General features: G+C 35.6%; 1 protein-coding gene across 2 annotated transcripts in view; it reads right to left on the bottom strand.

Annotated features, from left to right (window-relative positions):
* The window catches only part of R3HDM1 (R3H domain containing 1), a gene marked incomplete at its 5' end in the record, with an annotated part of 131,595 nt that extends 115,049 nt beyond the window's left edge, over positions 1–16,546 (bottom strand). Inside the window, 3 exons of one of the 2 annotated variants that reach the window (XM_080799233.1) lie at positions 393–482; positions 944–985; positions 16,371–16,546. In XM_080799233.1, the coding sequence (XP_080655359.1) occupies positions 393–482; positions 944–985; positions 16,371–16,541 (303 nt within the window). The remainder of the gene's footprint in view (positions 1–392; positions 483–943; positions 986–16,370) is intronic. The other variant, XM_080799234.1, reaches the window with a different exon arrangement.
* Between the last annotated feature and the right edge of the window lie 2,184 nt (positions 16,547–18,730).

Raw genomic sequence — 18,730 nt, 5'->3', positions numbered from 1 at the left:
AAGTGCAAATTTCACCACAATTACATTCACTCTAAGTACTACATTAATATTTTATAACCTTTCAATAATTTATAATCCTTTACTGCCATATTCCCAGTTTGGTATATAGTTCCTACATTTTTCCAGAGTGAAGCTACTGTACTAAGCCTCAGATTGAAGTAACAAGGTTTTTCCAACTTTTCATCCGTATCTTCAGTGGCACCTATTATGAAATCAGTTTCACTCATTAAAAATAAAACAAACAAATAAAAACACATACATAATGCACACACATGCATATACAACTTTTATTTAACCTAATGAAAAAATATTCTCCAGGAAGCAGGTTACTGCACCATGTCTTTAAATAACAATTTTCTTGTTTTGTTTTTTGTTTTTGTTTTTGTTTTTACCTGGTTCTCCTGTGATATCTCTGCTGTAGGGGGTGGTGGAGATTCTTCACACACTGCAAGGCTCCGAACTAGCTTTAACTTTGAGCTTGACTAAAGAAAAGTATTTAAAATTAACACTACATTTCACAAATCTAGGGCATATCCAAAAGCCCCCTAGAGTTTCTTAACTTTCTTTATAGTTTCGGCCATGTTTAAAAGTAGATGAAATGTGCAAGTTAAATATATCATTAAATATCACAAAACCCTGTTAAGAGTGAAAACAAGTAACTGCAGTTTCAAAAACTGTAGCAATAGCAAGGATGGGACTAATTCCAATTTCAAAACCCAAAGAATGGTAAGAAAGCCATTTTCTCTATAGAGAACCATTAAAGATACAGAAGCAATGCACAAAAGCGACTAGGCAAGGCAAAAACCCCAAATAAAACAAAATAAGCTTTCTGCCCCAAACAAAATATGACAAAACTAAACTGAATGCAGCGCTGTATGAAAACAAGGATTCATCAAGCATGAAGGAAGGCCCTTGGCATGCCAGCACAAAATATTTACTATACCTTAGACCTTTTTCCTGTCTGTCCAAATGACTGCAATGGCCGCTGAACACACAAGAAAGATTTGTATTAAATTTCATACTGAAACAGAGAGATTGTTGCTTAATTCATAATCCTAAACCACAGAGAAACTACCTGCACAAAGTATTGGAAATGAGGAAATCAAAGCTGGTTTTAAGTAAAAAAGTACTGATTCCTCCCAGAAGCACACTTGAGGAAGATTCTCTAAAATCATTCTGTGGGTTGGTATTTTCTTCAAGTCAGCAAATGGCCACAATTTCCATGTTAACTGAGCTAAATGGAACTTGTAAGGTGACTTCTTAGGTAGTACCAAAATAAAATACACTTCTTAAGTTATTTTATAACACATTACACTTTAACTAAGATTAGGAAAAACACACACATACACACACAACCCTGAGGCATTTTATATAGCTGTGCTTAGAAAAGTTCCAAACTTACTAAGAAGAAGGTTTCAAATGCACACTGAGTCAGAGTATAACCACCTATCTACGGCATCTTTTCAACACTGTAAGAAGTACCCCACCAGTTTATTACTGGTGGAATCCTATTTGCCTGGTCTAGGGTAAGGCAATGAAGCAGATTTGAAGAAAAGAGGGCAGAGTTACAATGTGCAGGTTCATTCAGCATGACTGTAAGATTGTCAATCACATGACCGGGACACCTGCTGGGGCAACCAGCTCTAGTTTGTGATACTGGGCTTTGGTTTGGGAAAGCAGCTGAAGTGCCTGTGAAATACAGCCAGATAGGTTTTAAACACCCTTTACTTCCTCCCACCTCCTCCAATCTACCTCTCAAACCCCTATACCAAACAGGTATCTATCATCCACACATATTAAAACCAAGAAGCTAGTTTGGTACCAAACATGAAACAGATAAAAAAAAGTCCTTAATACCTAGATTACTATGCTTCACATATGAAAAATAGCCACCACCTCATTCTGACATCCAAGAAAGCCTTCTGTAAAACCAACAGAAATGAGAATCTGCAGTACCAATGTGTCCTGTCCCCCATTTTGTGCCTAAAGTTCTTGAAAGATAAGCAGCACTGTATTTTGGGGATTTTGTCCCTGGATTATGCATACTACAAATTTAATAACAATAAAAGGAAAATAGAAAATAAAATAGAAAATAGGAAAAAAGGAAAATAGAAAAAATAAAGGAAAGTGGTTTTTCATGTCTTACAGAGAAGGAAACAGCACATAAGTGCATGCAGATGCACACATCAGTGCTCCCTATGAGAGCTTCTACATGTCGGGACTGACCTCTGTTCCCATTTACTTCCTTTAATTTGATCGAGAGGATTTCTAATAGTCTAAAAATAGAATTAAAAGAGTTATGCTACATAATGGAATGAGAGCATACCGGCAAAAAGGTGGGAGAAAAATCAATAAATGAATACTAGAAAATGCACAAAACTGAATGAGTTCCAAGGCATTAGAAGAAAAAAGAATTTGTAACTTACTTCCATCCTCAGACATACCTTATAATTCTAAGTATAAAGGGTACAAAACTCCTATTAAAACACTTTAAAATAAAGATATTAAAATATCTTAAAATCTTCAAAAAAATTTTAAGATATCTTAAAATCTTTTTTTTAGAAAAACACGGTGTTTACTGTGACAACTATATATCTCTAAAATAATGCTTCTAAAATTACTCAATTACTGAAATCTATATGAAAACAGAAGGACGTTAATAGTGACAAAGTGCATAAAACCAAACATTAAATTTTGAGCAAATTAACATACTAGGCAATTTTGCTAATAAAGCACGATTTTTTTTTTCTTGTTCACAATCTGCTCAAAATATCTTTATACCAACAGGGTGGACAGAACATTTAGGTTTAATATCAGTTACACAATATTAACATAAACTTCCACAAGTACAGATAGGATATTGTTTTCTTTTGAGCTGGCAAACTGACTACAGATAAAACACTTTAAAATAAAGATAAAGATATAAAAATATTTTATATAAAATAAAAGAGATGGGGAACTTGCAAGTACAAGCTATATTTCCTATGCAAGAGGACTGCATTTAAATCTCTAGCTTTGCTTATTAGCAGATGACCCTGGTCAAATTTTTTAGTTTATTCTCATCTGTATAAAAGGTCATACTATTTGTACGAGTTTTAAAGGCTCTTGAATAAGTTCATTAAAAGGCAGATGTTAAAAAGGGGTTCTGTAAAACCTAAAGCAATATAGATATATGGTAGGTTATTAAAGGTTAGGAATCTAGTGTGTCAGAGAAGACCAATGTCCTACTTCTGCTCACTAGTCATAAGATTTAACTTAAAAAAAATTAAGTGAGGATACTGTATGTTATTCCTATAGTAATGACTTAGAATTTTCATAGACTTATATATGCATTCATCAGCTCAGTTTTAATTCAGAAGGAACCTCTGATGACAATGAAGATGAAAAGAGAGATGTAAAATTATCTCGTGTGACTTCATTTAATTGACATATTCTGAGTTCCTGCTTACATACAAGACACTGCCAGGCACTGGGGCTACACAGATGAGTAAGACAGTTTCCAGTCTCAAGAATATTACAGCCCAAGTTCAGAATTCCTAAAGAGTCAAACAGAACCCAAGACCTTCAGAATCTAAGTCAAATGCACTTTACATCAGCCCTATAAAAACCTTTTGGGGATCAAATACTCCCTGTGACAGAATACTAAAGATGGCCTCCCTAAATTCCCATCCCCCATTATTTAATCAAACTCCAACTTAAGTCAGGCTGTGAGGGAGGTTTTATAGATGTCATTAAAGTCCCAAGTAAATGGATGTTAAGATACAGATAACTCAGTTGGGTCGGATGCAATCAGGAGAGCCCTTTAAAAGCTGAAAGTTTACTTTGGTTGAGAGCAGAAAGGCAAGTCAGAAACAAAGGGTGAGAAGGACATGACACATTATTGCAGGCTTCCAAGATGGAAAGGCCATGGGAGGACTGTAGGCAGGCTCTAGGAGTAGAGTGGCCCTTGGCTGAGAAGTCAGCCAGGAAATGTGGATCTCAGACTTACAGCTAGCTGTAAGGAACTAAGTTATGCCAGCAACTAGAATGAGTGTGGAAGCAAATTATTCTCCCAAGCCTTCAGATGAGGGCCCAGGCTGGCCAACACCTTTTGGCACTGTGAAACTCTAGACAAAGAACTTGGCTGAGCCCAACTTAGCTTCCAATCTACAGAACTGTGAGTTGACAAGAGAATGTTCTTTTAAGGATCTAAGTTTATGATAATATGCTGTGTTGCAACAGAAAACTAATACACTACTACATAAGTAGATTATTATTACCTGCCAAAGTAGCATTATTCAATAAAAATCAGTTATAATTTCACTTCAAATAGCAAAGAACTGAAATTACATAATACATACAAAAGAACAAAGCAGAGAGAACCAGTTCTGTTTATTAGAGTAAGTAACCTTTGTTTTATATTTTGGTATCAATTTGGCAGCCAGATTTGGCTTTAAAAGGAATACAATTTTTAAAAAAATGTACCTTATTATTTAAAGCATGGTTTAACTTTTTCCCATTTTTTAAACCAGAAAAATAAATACACACAAAATTTATCATCTTAACAATTAAGTATTCAGTTCAGTAGTAAATATTCATAACTTTGTTCAACCATCACTACCATCCACATCCACAACAACTCTTTTCATCTTGAGAAACTAAAACTCTATACCTATTAAATACAACTCCCATTCTCCTCTCCCCACAGTCCCTGGCAACCACCATTCTTCTTTCTGTCTTAAGTTCGTTTTGAAGTATTTCATGTTAAATGGAATCATACGGTATTTGCCTTTTGTGACTGGATTATTTCACTTAGCATATGACCTCAAGGTTTATCCGTGTTATAGCATATTGCAGAATTTCCTTCCTAAGGCTTAGTAATATTCTATTGTATGTAGATACCAAAATGTACTTATCTATTCATATGTTGATGGATGCATTTGGATTGATTCAATGCTTCAGCTCTTGTCAATAATGTTGCTAAGAAATTGCACTACTGGGTATTTACCCCAAAGATACAGATGTAGTGAAAAGAAGGGCCATCTGTACCCCAATGTTTATAGCAGCAATGGCCACGGTCGCCAAACTGTGGAAAGAACCAAGATGCCCTTCAACGGATGAATATCCAACTTTTGTAGCAACATGGACGGGACTGGAAGAGATTATGCTGAGCGAAATAAGTCAAGCAGAGAGAGTCAAGTATCATATGGTTTCACTTATTTGTGGAGCTTAACAAATAACATGGAGGACATAGGGAGATGGAGAGAAGATGGGAGTTGAGGGAAATTGGAAGGGGAGGTGAACCATGAGAGACTATGGACTCTGAAAAACAACCTGAGGGTTTTGAAGGGGTGGGGGGTGGGAGGTTGGGGGAGCCAGGTGGTGGATATTAAGGAGGGCACGTATTGCATGGAGCACTAGGTGTGGTGCAAAAACAATGAATTCTGTTATGCTGAAAAGAAATTTTTAAAAAATGTTGTTAAGAACATGGGCATACAAATATATATTCAAAATCCTGCTTTCAGTTTTTTGAGGGTTATATACTTAAAAGTGGAATTGCTGGACCATATGGTTATGCTATTTTTAATTTTTTGAAAAACTGCTATACTGTTTTCCATAGTGGCTGTCCCATTTTAAATTCCCACCAAGAGTATACAAGGTTTCAATTCTTCCACATTCCTGCCAACACTTGTTTTCTGGCTTTTGATATACATCCTAATGGGTATGAAATAGTACTCATTGTAGTTTTGATTTGCTTTTTCCTAATAATTAATGATGATGTGTATCTTTTTATGTACTTATTGGCCATTCACAGAACTTCTTTAGAGAAATGTCTGTTCAAGTCCTTTGCCCATTTTTGAATAGAGTTGTTTGTTTCATAGTTGTATTGTTAGTAATTTTCTATATATTCTGGTTATTAATTGTCAGATACATGATTTACAAATGTTTTCTCCTATGGGTGGCCTTTATACTCTGTTGACAGTGGCTTTTAGTGCACAATTTAAAAAAATTTCCATGAAGTCCAATTTGTCTTTTTTTTTTGTTACCTGTACTTTCAGTGTCATATCCAAGAAATCATTGCTAAATCCAAGGTTTTGTCCCAAGTTAATTCTCCTCCCCCTTTTAGAGATTTTGATTTATGTTCCCTTTGGTATTCTGATTAGAGTAAGACCAGTGAGAATTATGCTTTATAAATACTACAAGATATGGCTTTACACTGTATATGGAGAAAAATTAACACTGGAATTAAGGCAATAATTACACGTGCAAATCAAGCACGTTACTCTGACACAGCCCTTAGTAAAAAGCTCTTTCAGTTAGGTGATAATTGATACTGGTGCATGGGGGTCAGTCATTGTTTTGAAGGATAAGATCTGAAGGCTTCACTCATTTAAAAAATACCTCCTACTGGCCCACAAAGGCCAGAGGGAGGCTTTGCTAATCTCCACTGTTGTCAATTGCAATCACTGTGCCTACAGTCTTCTGATACACCTGACTGAACATCTCTTTTATTTGCACAAGATCAAACTTCAGTGACCATGATGCTGATTAGGGTGGAGTCATCTGTGTTGGCACCTTTCATGGACTAGTAGAAGCTCTCAATAAAGAAAGCAAGGTGGTTCAGGGCAGACAGCAAGGTGGTCTTTAAACCACTTTCAACTCAACAGCCAACACTGCCTAACAAACCTTGATTAGGTTTTCAGCTGAGGAAAGCTACTTACGGCAAGAATTATGTTAAAGCAAGATTCATCGGTCCCTAGTCTCCCCTTATCAGCCTGACAGAGATGCTGGATATCTTTCCTGAGCCAATTGGTGGCATGTATGCATGTGAGCTTAGCATTTTATTTTCCCTTTCTAAAATCCATCCATCTTAAGAACACCCTGGCTATTTTATCTGACTCTAATCAGCCAAGTCTCACAAATTAGTAAACAAGTCCAAGCTTTGGACAGGGATGCCCCCTGAAGTGTCCTCATTTTTTGCTATGTTGTAACAGCTACAAAGACTCAGGAAAAAGAGCTTGAGTTCACTGGAAAATGCACTGAAACACAGATGCTGCTTTTAGGGTAGCTGAGCAAAAATGAAGTATCACTGCTCTGGAAAAATCGAATGGAGGTAGAAGGCTAGAGGTGAGTCTCAATTATACCACTGGCTCTCCAGGTGACCCTGGGTAATTCACTTCAATTTATCTGGAAAATAGAAGGAGTGCTCAGATGAACTTTGGAAACTGTAGCTCTGAATTTTTGAGTTTAATGAATCGATCGTTACTTTAAGCTTCTCTTGTCAACTCAGAATCTTTTTTGGGAAGAAATGTCAATGGGATTAACATAGGGCACCTCGCCTCCAAGGCATTTCTTCCTCAGGTTCTTAACGAGTAATGGTGGTGATGATAACCTCCACAGATGTCCATGGTTTTCAAAAGGAAACCCATATTCCACCCTGACCCCAAACACATACTCTCAGTTCCCAGGCATTGGGTCTGGCACCAGAAGCCTAATACAGTCTTGTCTCAGATCTCAGTACTGACTCTTCTTGAAAATGCCACAGTCCCTCTCTGGTAATGCTGAACCAGCCTAGTGGCTTTCCTCCTGTTGTCTGTGGGGCCATGATCAGTGTATCAATGCTCTGGGCTGTGTGTGTTTTTGCTGGAATCACCCAAGGGTCAGGGAGTCTGGCGTGACTAATCATTTGGTTGGTGTGGCTTCCATAGCTTAATGGTTGTTTTCCTTTATTAGTGTTGTTGCTTTTCCCTTAGGCATCTTATGTCCTCATTGTTCAAAGTACAGTCCAGTGGCGGCCTGTCGATAGCCAATATTGGCACCAGCTGGGAGGTTGTTGAGATGCAGAATCTTGGGGATATCAACCCATACCTTCTTGATTGTGTTTTGTGGTTTTGTAGTATTCACCCTTTGACTTCCTTAAAGTAGTCAACTTTTAATAGGTCTGGCAGCCCTAGCTCCACGGACTCTTCTCTCTCAGATATGCAGATTGTAGCAGGTATCCCTGGGAACTGGGGTGTCTTGGAGCTGGGGTTACTTAGGGACTGAAAAAGCCCTCTTGGCTGGCCCCTTTGGTGTCAATATTTAAGAAATCATTGCCAAGTCCAAAGTTATGATGCTTTCGCCCTGTTTCTTCTAAGAGTTTCATACTTTAGCTGTTATATTCAAGTCTTTCATTCATTTTGTGCTAATTTTTATATACAGCATTAGGTAAAGCTCCAACTTCCTTCTTTGGCTATCCAGCTGTCCCAGTCACCATCTGTTAAAAAGACTGTCCTTTTCTCCATGGTGTTGGCACCCTCTCAAAAATCATTCGACCATATATGCAATGCAAGGGTTTATTTCTGGGCTATTTTCTTCCATTGGTCTGTAAGTCTGTCTTAATGCCAGTACCACAGTTTTGATTACTGTAGCTTTCACAAAAGTTTTGAAAATGGGATGTGTGAGTCCTCTAATTTTGTTCTTTTTTAAGATTGTTTTGGTGGGTGCAGGGTGGAGCAAAATGAACAAAGGGAATCAAGGAGTACAAACATCCAGTTACAAAATAACTTACAGGGGATATTATGCACCACATGGGGAATATACCCAATAATATTATATTAATTTTGTATGCTGACAGATGGTAACTAGATTTATTGAGGTATACATTTTACAGTGTATACAAAGGCTGAATCACTGTTGTATACTTCAAGCTAATATACTGTATGTCAAATAATCCTCAATTAAAAAAAATATGTTGGTATTCTCAGTCCTGTCAGATTCCCTATGAATTTTAGAATGGGTTTTTCTATTTCAGCAAAAAATGTCATTTGGATTTTGATAGGGATTGCATTAAATATATAGATGACTTTGGGTAGTACTGACATTTTAACAACATCAAATCTCTTCATAAACATGGGATGTTTCCATTTAGTTATGTCATTTTAAGCAATGTTAAACAGTTTTCATTGTACAAATCTTTAACCTCCTCGATGAAGTTAATTCCTAAGTATTTTATTCTCTTTGATTTTTTTTTAAGGGGGAGCAGAGGGTGAGTGAGAGAGAGAATCTTAAGCAGGTTCTATGTCCAGTGCAGAGCCCAATGCAGGGATCCATCTCACCACCCTGAGATAATGACCCAAGCCAAAATAAAAAATTGGACACTTAACAAACTGAGCCACCCAGATGCCCCAGTATTTTATTCTTTTGATGCTATTACAAATCGAATTGCTTTTATTATGTCCTTTTCAGACTGTTCACTGTTAGTTTATGGAAGCACAACCCATTTGTATGTGTGTTGATTTTGTCTCCTGCTACTTTATTAAATTCACTTATTAGTTTTAATGGATTTTGGGGGAATCTCTATAGTTCTCTACATATAAGGTCATATCATCTACAAAAATTTTATTTCTTCATTTCCAATTTAGATGTCTTTTGTTTCTTTTTCTTATCTAACTGCTCTGGCTAGAATTTACAAGTACTATGTTGAAGAAAAGTGGTGAAAATAGCATCTTTGCCTTGTTCCTGAACTTAGAGGAAAAGCTTTAAATAAATCTTTAGCCAATGACATGATCAACGTTAGTTTTTCATATATGGCTTTTATTATGTTGATGCAGTTTTCTTCCATTAGTAGTTTTTCGAATATTTTATCAGAAAAGGGTGTTGATTTTTGGGAAATGCCTTTTCTGCATCAATTGAGATGATCAAATGTTTTATTCCCTTCATTCTGTTAACATAGTGTGTTTGCACTGATGGATTTTCATATGTTGAACCATCCTTGAATTTCAGGAATAAATCCCACTTGGTCAGGGCATATAATCTTTTCATATGCTGCTGAATTCAATTTACTAGTATTCTGCTAAAGATTTTTGCATCAATGTCCACAAGGGACACTGGTCTTTAGTTTTCTTGTAGCATCTTTTTTTTTTTTTTAAAGATTTTATTTATTTGACAGAGAGCGAGATCACAAGTAGGCCAAGAGAGAGGCAGAGGAAGAGGGAGAAGCAGGCTCCCCGCTGAGCAGACAGCCCGATGTGGGGCTCGATCCCAGGACCCTGAGACCATGACCTGAGCTGAAGGTAGACGCTTAACCCACTGAGCCACCCAGGCGCCCCTTCTTGTAGCATCTTTGTCTGGCTTTGGTATCATGGTAATACTGGAAAAAGAATGAGTTAGGAAGAGTTTCCTTCTCTGAAATTTTTTGGAAAAGCTGGAGAAGGACTGGCACTACTTTTTAAAGATTTATTTATTTATCTTAGGGACAGAAAGAGAGCAGGTGGAGGGACAGAGGAGAGAATCTCAAGCAGACTCCCCATTGAGCACAGAGTCCAATGTGGGGCTTGATGGCATGACCCTGAGATCACAACCTGAACCAAAATCAAGAGTCGGACACTTAACCAACTGAGCCACCCAGGAACCCCTGTGATTTTTAAATGGTTAGTAAAATTCACCAGTAAAGCCATCCGGTATGGGGCTTTTCTCTGCTGGAAGATTTTTGATTACTGAATCAATTGCCTTACTAGCTACAGGTCTTTTCAGATTTTGTTTCTTCATGATTTAGCCTTGTCAGGTTTTATGTTTCTAGGAATTTGTTCATTTCATCTATAATATCCAATTTGTTGGTGCACAGTCATTCACAGTACCCTCTTATAATCCTTTCATTTTATAAAATTGGTAGTAATGTCCCCACTTTAATTTCTGATTTTAGTAATTTGAGACTTTTTTTCTTAGTCCATCCAGCTAAAATTTTGCCAATTTGGTTGATCTTTTTGAAGAAGCAACTTCTGGTTTCACTGATTTTCTCCACTGTTTTGTTTTTCATTTTTACCAGCATTTTATTGCCACAGTAAAAATTTAGTAGGTTGTTTAGCAAACCTTAACATCTCTAGAAAGATGCTAAGGGACAAGGTCCCCAATTTATAATTATAATTATTTGATACAAAACATGTATTAGGCCAATGAATGCATGCAGAATATGAAATATGCTTAAAGAACTTCATTTTGAAATGGGTCAGAACTACAAGCTACTAGCCTGAAGAAAAACCAAGGTTTAGTAATAAGTGGTTAAGGTGTAATATCACAATAAATGTAGACTATTCTTAAATTTACTGCCCTGTAGATAAATTTTGAGGGCAAAGAAAAGTAAACATCACTGATGATTTTAGTACTTTGATCTTTTGTTTACAATAAAGGAACTTTAAACAGATCTAAAATTTGTTTCAGAATATGAATGTGGAAGGATTCTCAAAACATTACTTGTACCTTAATTGTTAAGCCAAACCAGAGTGTTTTACAACTAACAACAAAAGAAACAGAAACTTAAATGTAAGTAGTCAACTTAATATAAAGAAATGTTACATAGGCTTTTTCTTTTTTCCCTTAACCATAAATGTCTCTGTTGGTCTAATAGTTTCAGTAGTTTTCTTTACCTTTCCCTGTACTACTAAGGACAGTTTAAATTTGTTTGAAGGCTCTTTATTACAAAAGAAAACTGAAAAAAACATAAAAAACAAAACGTGGAAATACAGAAATGATGAACCACCATAACAAGTACTGCTAAGAAAGAATAATCTTTATGAGTTATATTTTGTGTTCGCATAAAAACAGCCACCTTAAAGACCCTCAATTAAGAGGAACTCTATTTCAAAAAGGGGATCATTTTTCATATGTAATTACTATGAACAAAATAAATTAAAATGGTTAAAATGCTTCAACTAAGACTCCTAATACGCCTTGAAGAGTTTACTAATTCTCAGTACTTTCCAAGGTAAAAGTAAGAATTTATGGTAATTATGCTGGAGGAGATAATGAATTAAAGTGTTAAATGTCTAGCTAACAGTCAGAAGCAATAAAAACCATGGAGTCGGGCTGCTCATTTCCACTGGACTAATGAGTTGGAAGACAGGGCTTTAAAATCAATAAACTGCCAAACAACAATCACTAATTGGTTTATATCATTTAATACTCTGGGCAAAAGAACACAAGATTAAATATCCAAAGACCTAAATCTTAGACTCTAAGGAAAAGTCCATGGAGAAACTCAGACTTATCTGGTGTACAGTTACCCCTCATATTAAAGATAAAGGATCTCAGCATCCTATTGGTGATACACATGGAAATTACTGAAGAAAGTAAAATATTATATAAAAAGATTTCTATATCTGTAAGAAATGAACTTCTTTATACATGTAATAATGGGAGCACTGTGAAAAGCAAATGTTTTCAAGTGCTAGCTATCTTATGTGCATATAACCCAGGTTCAATAGAAAGAGTACTGAATCCTTGAAATAATTTAAAAATTAAAGTACACTATGGGAAGTGAATTTTAGTTTTAAAAGTTGAAATCATTAAATATTAATAAAAGACAACATAAGTACAGTATACAGATCTAGAACTTAATGCAAGGATACAAAAACAAACAAAAAAAGGTAACCAATACAAACTGAATTGGCCATCCTATTGTTCAATAATTAGTTTGTTGGAAGAGAGACCATTGTTTAAACTGCTCTAAAATATGTTTTGGATCATGTTTACATACACATGTACACAGATGAACACACCTAGACAAAACATTTGTCAAGTAAAGATACAACTGTATAAGAATGGGAAAGCTGAATATGAACCATTAATAAGTAAGCAGAATACAAGATTCCTAATTTTACATTTCAAATAAATTATTGCAAAAAATGAAGGTAAGTAATTTACCCTAACTTTAATCTGAAAATTCTATCGCTGAGAAAAACCAAGTGCCAGAAATCATATAAATTAGTTATACAAAGAAGACCAAAGCAAACACTTCCTCCCCTGGCCTCACCATTCACCCCATATTAAGGATTAGTTGTAGTCAAACAAAATTTAGAAACTTGGCTCCTCACCACTCCAATCTTCTACATACTTCATAATTACAGAAAGTCCAATATGCAACTTGTAAGATTTGAAACAGGAATAGGGTGTGGCAGTAGAAAAGTTACCAAGCAAAAACTCTGTACCATTATTTGGAACCATAATCAATAGTTCAGAACAACTCCACAGCAATTACATAGGTAAGTTAACTTCCGGATATTAATGCACACAGATTGCTTGAATTAGCACTAAAGGATTCTTAAGGAAGTAATCCTTAAAATTCTGTAAAAGATTATAACCTGAAACAAAACTTTGAATGAAAAACACAACTAACATTTTTAAAAAGTAGAGAGTCATGCAAGGAGAATTACTTCCCAAAACAAAGGTTAAGAGGCTTTATAAGACAGTCTCTACTTATAACAATCCAATGTGGTAAAGTATTTACATACTTCCAATGTCTGCTGGCTTCTCCCTAGTTTGATGAAATTTTTAATGCAAATGCTATCTTTAACAAATAGTAAAAAATTTAAAGATTTCTTCATAGTATTAAAGAAGCTAATGTATCCCTTCATTTAAAAATGACTTTTTCTAGGGACCCCTGGGTAGCTCAGTTGGTTAAGCGTCTGCCTTCAGTTCAAGTCATGATCCCAGGGTCCTGGGATGGAGCCCTGCGTTGGGCTCCCTGCTCAGCAGAGCACCTGCTTCTTCCTGTCTGTCCCTCCCCTTCCACTTGTGCCCTGTCTCTCGCTTTCTCCCTCTCTCTCTCTCTCTCTCTAAATATCTTTAAAAAAAAAAAAAAGACTTTTTCTAAATAAAACACTAAGGGGATGGTAAGGAAATTAAGACTTGGAGATGTATAAAATGTATGATTGTTGAGGAAAACATTTTCATTTTCCTAGGTCACTTCAAGTGTTACTGTGCTGAAGCAAGACAATGGACATAAGTTTATTCAAGGTAGTTTACCAGAATGATATAGAAGAAAGGAGGAAATTACTGGTTTATTCAAAATTCTTAAGGGGAAAGCTATGTTAGTTGGCAAATACATCTAAATTTGAGCAAAAAAAAACCAGTTGCTATTTTCAAGGCTCAAACTCACAACCCTAAGCTGAGATCAGGAGTTGCACACTTAACCAAATAAGCCACCTAGGTGCCCCTAATAATAGTTGCTATTAAAATTAAGTCTTTAGCCAGTATCTTAGAGATACCAAAGAAAGATGAAATGTCTCCTAGTATGTCAGAAGAAAGGCATTTCATAAAGAGTAACTCTGTATTAAGTTAAAAGGAACATTGTATTAGCCGTATTCTTCATAACAAGACTCTATTCTCTGTTCATGCTTAACACAGTTGACTTTATTTTATATTAGGTGAACATAAGGAAAACCCTTTCTACTTATTAATCTACTTTCATTCCAGTTTCCGTTACTTAAATCTCTCCCATATAAGTTATTTTGACTGTAAGCCTCTTCTTGCCAGACACCTTGTATGGAGGCGCCTTGGATCTCAAAAAGTTCCAAGCAGAGTAAATATTCTCACCCATAGTAAATTCTTAATAAACATTTGAATAAACTATGAAAATACTATTCAATGGATTAACATAAAATGAATTCTCATGTTCTCTTTGTTCCTCTTCCCAATCTTCACAGTCATAATTCTATATGGAATATGATATCAGAGACCATGTACATTTTTGCTTACTATAGTAGTTCCTTGGCATAGAATAGGCTTTCAATAAGCGTCTGGGGAATGAGTGAAATTTTCCTGTAATATCAACAACGGGGCCATGATTCAATTGTGGTCATCAAAATGCTCTTGTGCCTATTACCAAGGGTAACACAACAGACACCAGGAAATATAAAAATCCAAATTAATCACTTGTTTATTAGCATGACCTAGAAGAGTGAACATTAGGTATAAAAAAGGGACTAAAAGGAAATCTTCTACTATTTCAATCATGAATGCAACAGAATTTTAGCAGATTTTCTCTGATTCAATCAGGATACTGGCATACTGCCATCACTGAGTATAGTGATTGCAGGCTTAGCAATTTTTTGTTTTAAAAAGTGCTATTACTAAAAATGACTAGAAAAAGTATGTTATTTCTCCCAATTTCTTAGGTAATTACCACTTGACTATACTTAATCAGTGGGGCCTAAACGCCTTTTTTTTTTTTTTTTTTTTTTTTAATAGCTGTGTGGGTTGCTTTCATTTTCTAACACATTTCTGGCACATACTGGAGAATAAACCAAATTTCTGACTGAAGGAAGGAATGATATAACCTTTAGAAGAACCTTCTTTACTTATAAAAAAAAAATAGCCCTCATATAGCACTCAAGATCTTCAGGATGTATTAAGAGTGATAAGAGTAATGATAAAACACTTTCTCCCCAAGTAGAATTCTTTATCCACAGGACTAAACTAAATGATTTAGAAATAGTAATTTAAAGTAAGTTTTTGTGGCAGATTAAAGGTCTTTCCTACTAAGAGGCGGGCTGTAATTCCCTTTCCCTTGAATCTGGGTTACCTTTATTGACATGTGTCACTGAAAGAAGAAAGTGGAAGAGACATTCTGAGACTTCTGACCTAGGTCAAAAGAACCCTTGCAGCCATGCTTGGCTTTCGGAACATTGTTTTTGTGACTCATGAGCTGTCACACAGTAAGTCTAACTACCCTGGGTCTCCCATGCTGTAGGGGCCATAGGTAGGTGCTCCCAGTTCCAGCTGAGACTACATTTCTGCCATTCCCACCAAGGTGCCAGATATGTGGGTGAAACAGTCTGGACCTTCTATGCCAGCCCATCTGTCAGTTAAATACCAGCAAAAACCACTTTTGATTCCTTGTGCAGTAGAAAATTCAGTAAGCCAAGCCCTTATTCTGTCTTCCTGACTCACAAATCATATAATATTAAAAAATTAAATGGTGTTTAAAAATTCTTAGTCCTTTGTTTTGCAGTAATGTCTTCTAAAGCAAGAAGATAACTGGAACACTTAGAAGTGAATGTATGTACTACTTGAAATAATTTTTTACCTATCTTGAATCTGTTGACCAACTCATCAATTTCCATCTATGCCTGGAATTAAAAGCCTTCTCCATGGTTAATTCTGTCATCATATATGTGAAGTGACAAACGCGTCAAGTGACTTTTTTCCCCACCAACCACTTTTCTTAGTCATGGATGATTGCTTCCCTGGAGGATTGTTTTTACTGAGAGAACTACAGTTTTTTCAACCTTGCTTATTCTGCTCTCCTTTAAGGGCTCTTAAGGTTAGATTCTGTACTCTCACAACACTAACAGGTGCAGAGTGGTATGAAAAAGTAGAAAGCCAATAAAAAACATATTGGTCACACACGAATAAAAACAATTACATTACAAGTAAATACAAAACAAATTAAAGATATAAGCAATTCAAAGAGCTACACTCAACAAGCTATTCCAGAACACTGAAAACCAGCTGGTCAACATGTCTCAAAGGGTCAATTCACCCTTTTACAATTCTGAAAGTGAGTTTGGTATGAAGAGTATACTACATCTTGAGTATTTAGTATTTGTAGCCAGAGAGAAAATCCTGTTTACCTGCAAATCAATATTGTTGTCAATACAACGTTCATTCTTCTCTGCCAAAATCTTCCCATAGTTTTCTGATTTGATAAGATTTTCAACTCTGGTTTTATCTTTCACTTCTGCCTCCAAATCCTTCATTGTTTCAGTTTCATTTTTTACAGTAACAGTATCAGACATCCTCATCAGCAAAGGTTATTTTAGAATTCTACAGGGAACTTGAAGCCTTAGCAAGAAAGGAAAAAAAATTAAATTCAGTTTGAAACATTTCTTAAAATCGCCTACTGTACAATATTGACCAAGTGCCCTCTATGGTCCAGGAACAACGTTGAGTTTACATAGGTAGAAGCAAGTTTCCTGCTTTCAAAGAGTATAGAGCTTAGTGGCAGACATATACAAATCTAAAAAAAGCATAATACAACAAGCTAAGAGCTATAATAAGGATACGAGGTAATTCTGGTGCACATATCATCCTTTTTTTTTTTTTAAGATTTTTATTTATTTATTTGACAGAGAGAGAGAGAGAGAGCACAAGCAGGGGAAGCAGCAGGCAGAGGGAGAGGGAGAAGCAGATACCCCAATGAGCAGGGAGCCCAATGCCAGGCTCGATCTCAGGATCCTGGGACCATGAAAAAGGCAGACACTTAACTAATTTAGCCATGTAGACACCTGCACATATCACTTTTAAAGGGTCTTAAGAAATATTAAAGGAGTGAGCCATATCAAAGTGAAATGTAATGGTTGTAGAGTTATAAAAAATACATATTTAGATGACATGAGAAATCTTTTTTTCTAAAAGGATGTCAGGAGTATCATCCTGTAAGAAAAATGTGTTCCTATTACAGCCTTCATTTAGGTTCCTAAAGTTCTAAATTTCTTAAATTTTCCTTCAATTCCAAAAGGAAATAATTAAAAAAAATAAACAGCAACATGGTATACAAAACATAGCTGGGTTGTGCATTAATAGTCTGCGTTAGGAATCAAGGACTGAAAACTCTCCTGACTAATGTGATTCAGTGCCTAAAAACACAGTATTACCAGACACTCAGGAAATCAAATCCACAGGATGCCAATATATTTCCTATCTTTAGTGAGGTTAAGAAAACACTGGGGACTTTATACTGGATATATCAGATAAGAATGTATGAGGGACAGGTGTCAATTTAGATCCTGTAAGAAATGTGATGTTAAAAAGGAGAACTTGATGTCAACAACTTAAATTTTTTTCTAGCTTGAGATATAACTGACATACAATAATGTGTAAGTTTAAGGTGCATGACATAATGATTTGATAGATGCATATACTGTGAAATGATTGCCACAGTGTATCACTTAACATAATTACAATTAAATATCTAAATAAATGAAGAAAAAATACCTAAACACAAATTCCAGAAATCCATAAAGTGGATTTTTGACAACCTGAAAAGGGTAAAAAACAAAAAAAAGAGGGAAAATAGATTCTAAAGTCACAGGCAGACTAAACGGAATTTAAATCTTCATTAATTATATTCTATACCAGAGTTAATTGGCTCATTCTCAACACAATAAGGTTACTAAGAGGTAGGGCGTTTCTTAAAATACTCTGGTTCCTTGCTTTTTATATTAAGATTTTGAAAGAAGTAGGGATATGTTTTTCTCTCAAGTGTTAAGACAGATTACCTGAAGTATCCTATGGAACTGGGATTGCGGTGTCCCACAAAAATAAAATAAAGTAATCCAAGGTTCTTTTTCACAGTTGTCAGCCAGGATGTCAAGTGTATTGAACCATCTGGAATCTGGCAGGAGGAGTCCCATGTCCTTGTCACCACTGTAGATTCCTGGGCTGAAATGGACTGTTGTGGATCAAATATATCATACCTTTCAGTGGCCTAAAATTAAAACAAAAGAAAACCTTTTAACAAAATAGCCAAGAGAAGTAGAACACTATATAGTAATTTAAAAATTAAAAATGCTACTATTGGTGAATTTATTATTTTCTTGTCCTAACAAGAGTCAGAATACTTAGTTATGACATGTATTAGTTTTGTGAGCCTGAAGTCACTCAGGGCACCTAGAGAATTTAGCAGTAAAAGCAGAGACGAGAAGAAAGCAAGGGAACTAATATATAATAAGAATTTAGCATGTGGTCAGTGTTGTAAGGGAGATAACTGTTTATTTTATAGATAAAGGAAAAAAGGTTTGCCTAAGATTGTGACCAAGAATGCTTAACGCCAAGAAGAGTTTTCTTCCAGAGCTACAACTCTATGGACTTACGGGAAGACTGTAATTTTCAGTAATGATCACACTCTAGATTTTTAAGAGTACAAAGAAGAAAAGGTTGTAATAAATCATTTAACATTTTCAAAGAAAACCATATTGGTCTGTTAAAAAGC

The sequence above is a fragment of the Martes martes genome (genome assembly GCF_963455335.1).
Source record: "Martes martes genome assembly, chromosome: 3".
Lineage (NCBI taxonomy): Eukaryota > Metazoa > Chordata > Mammalia > Carnivora > Mustelidae > Martes > Martes martes.
The sequence above is the reverse complement of the archived record's forward strand: the minus strand, read 5'-3'. Positions and strand labels throughout refer to the sequence as shown.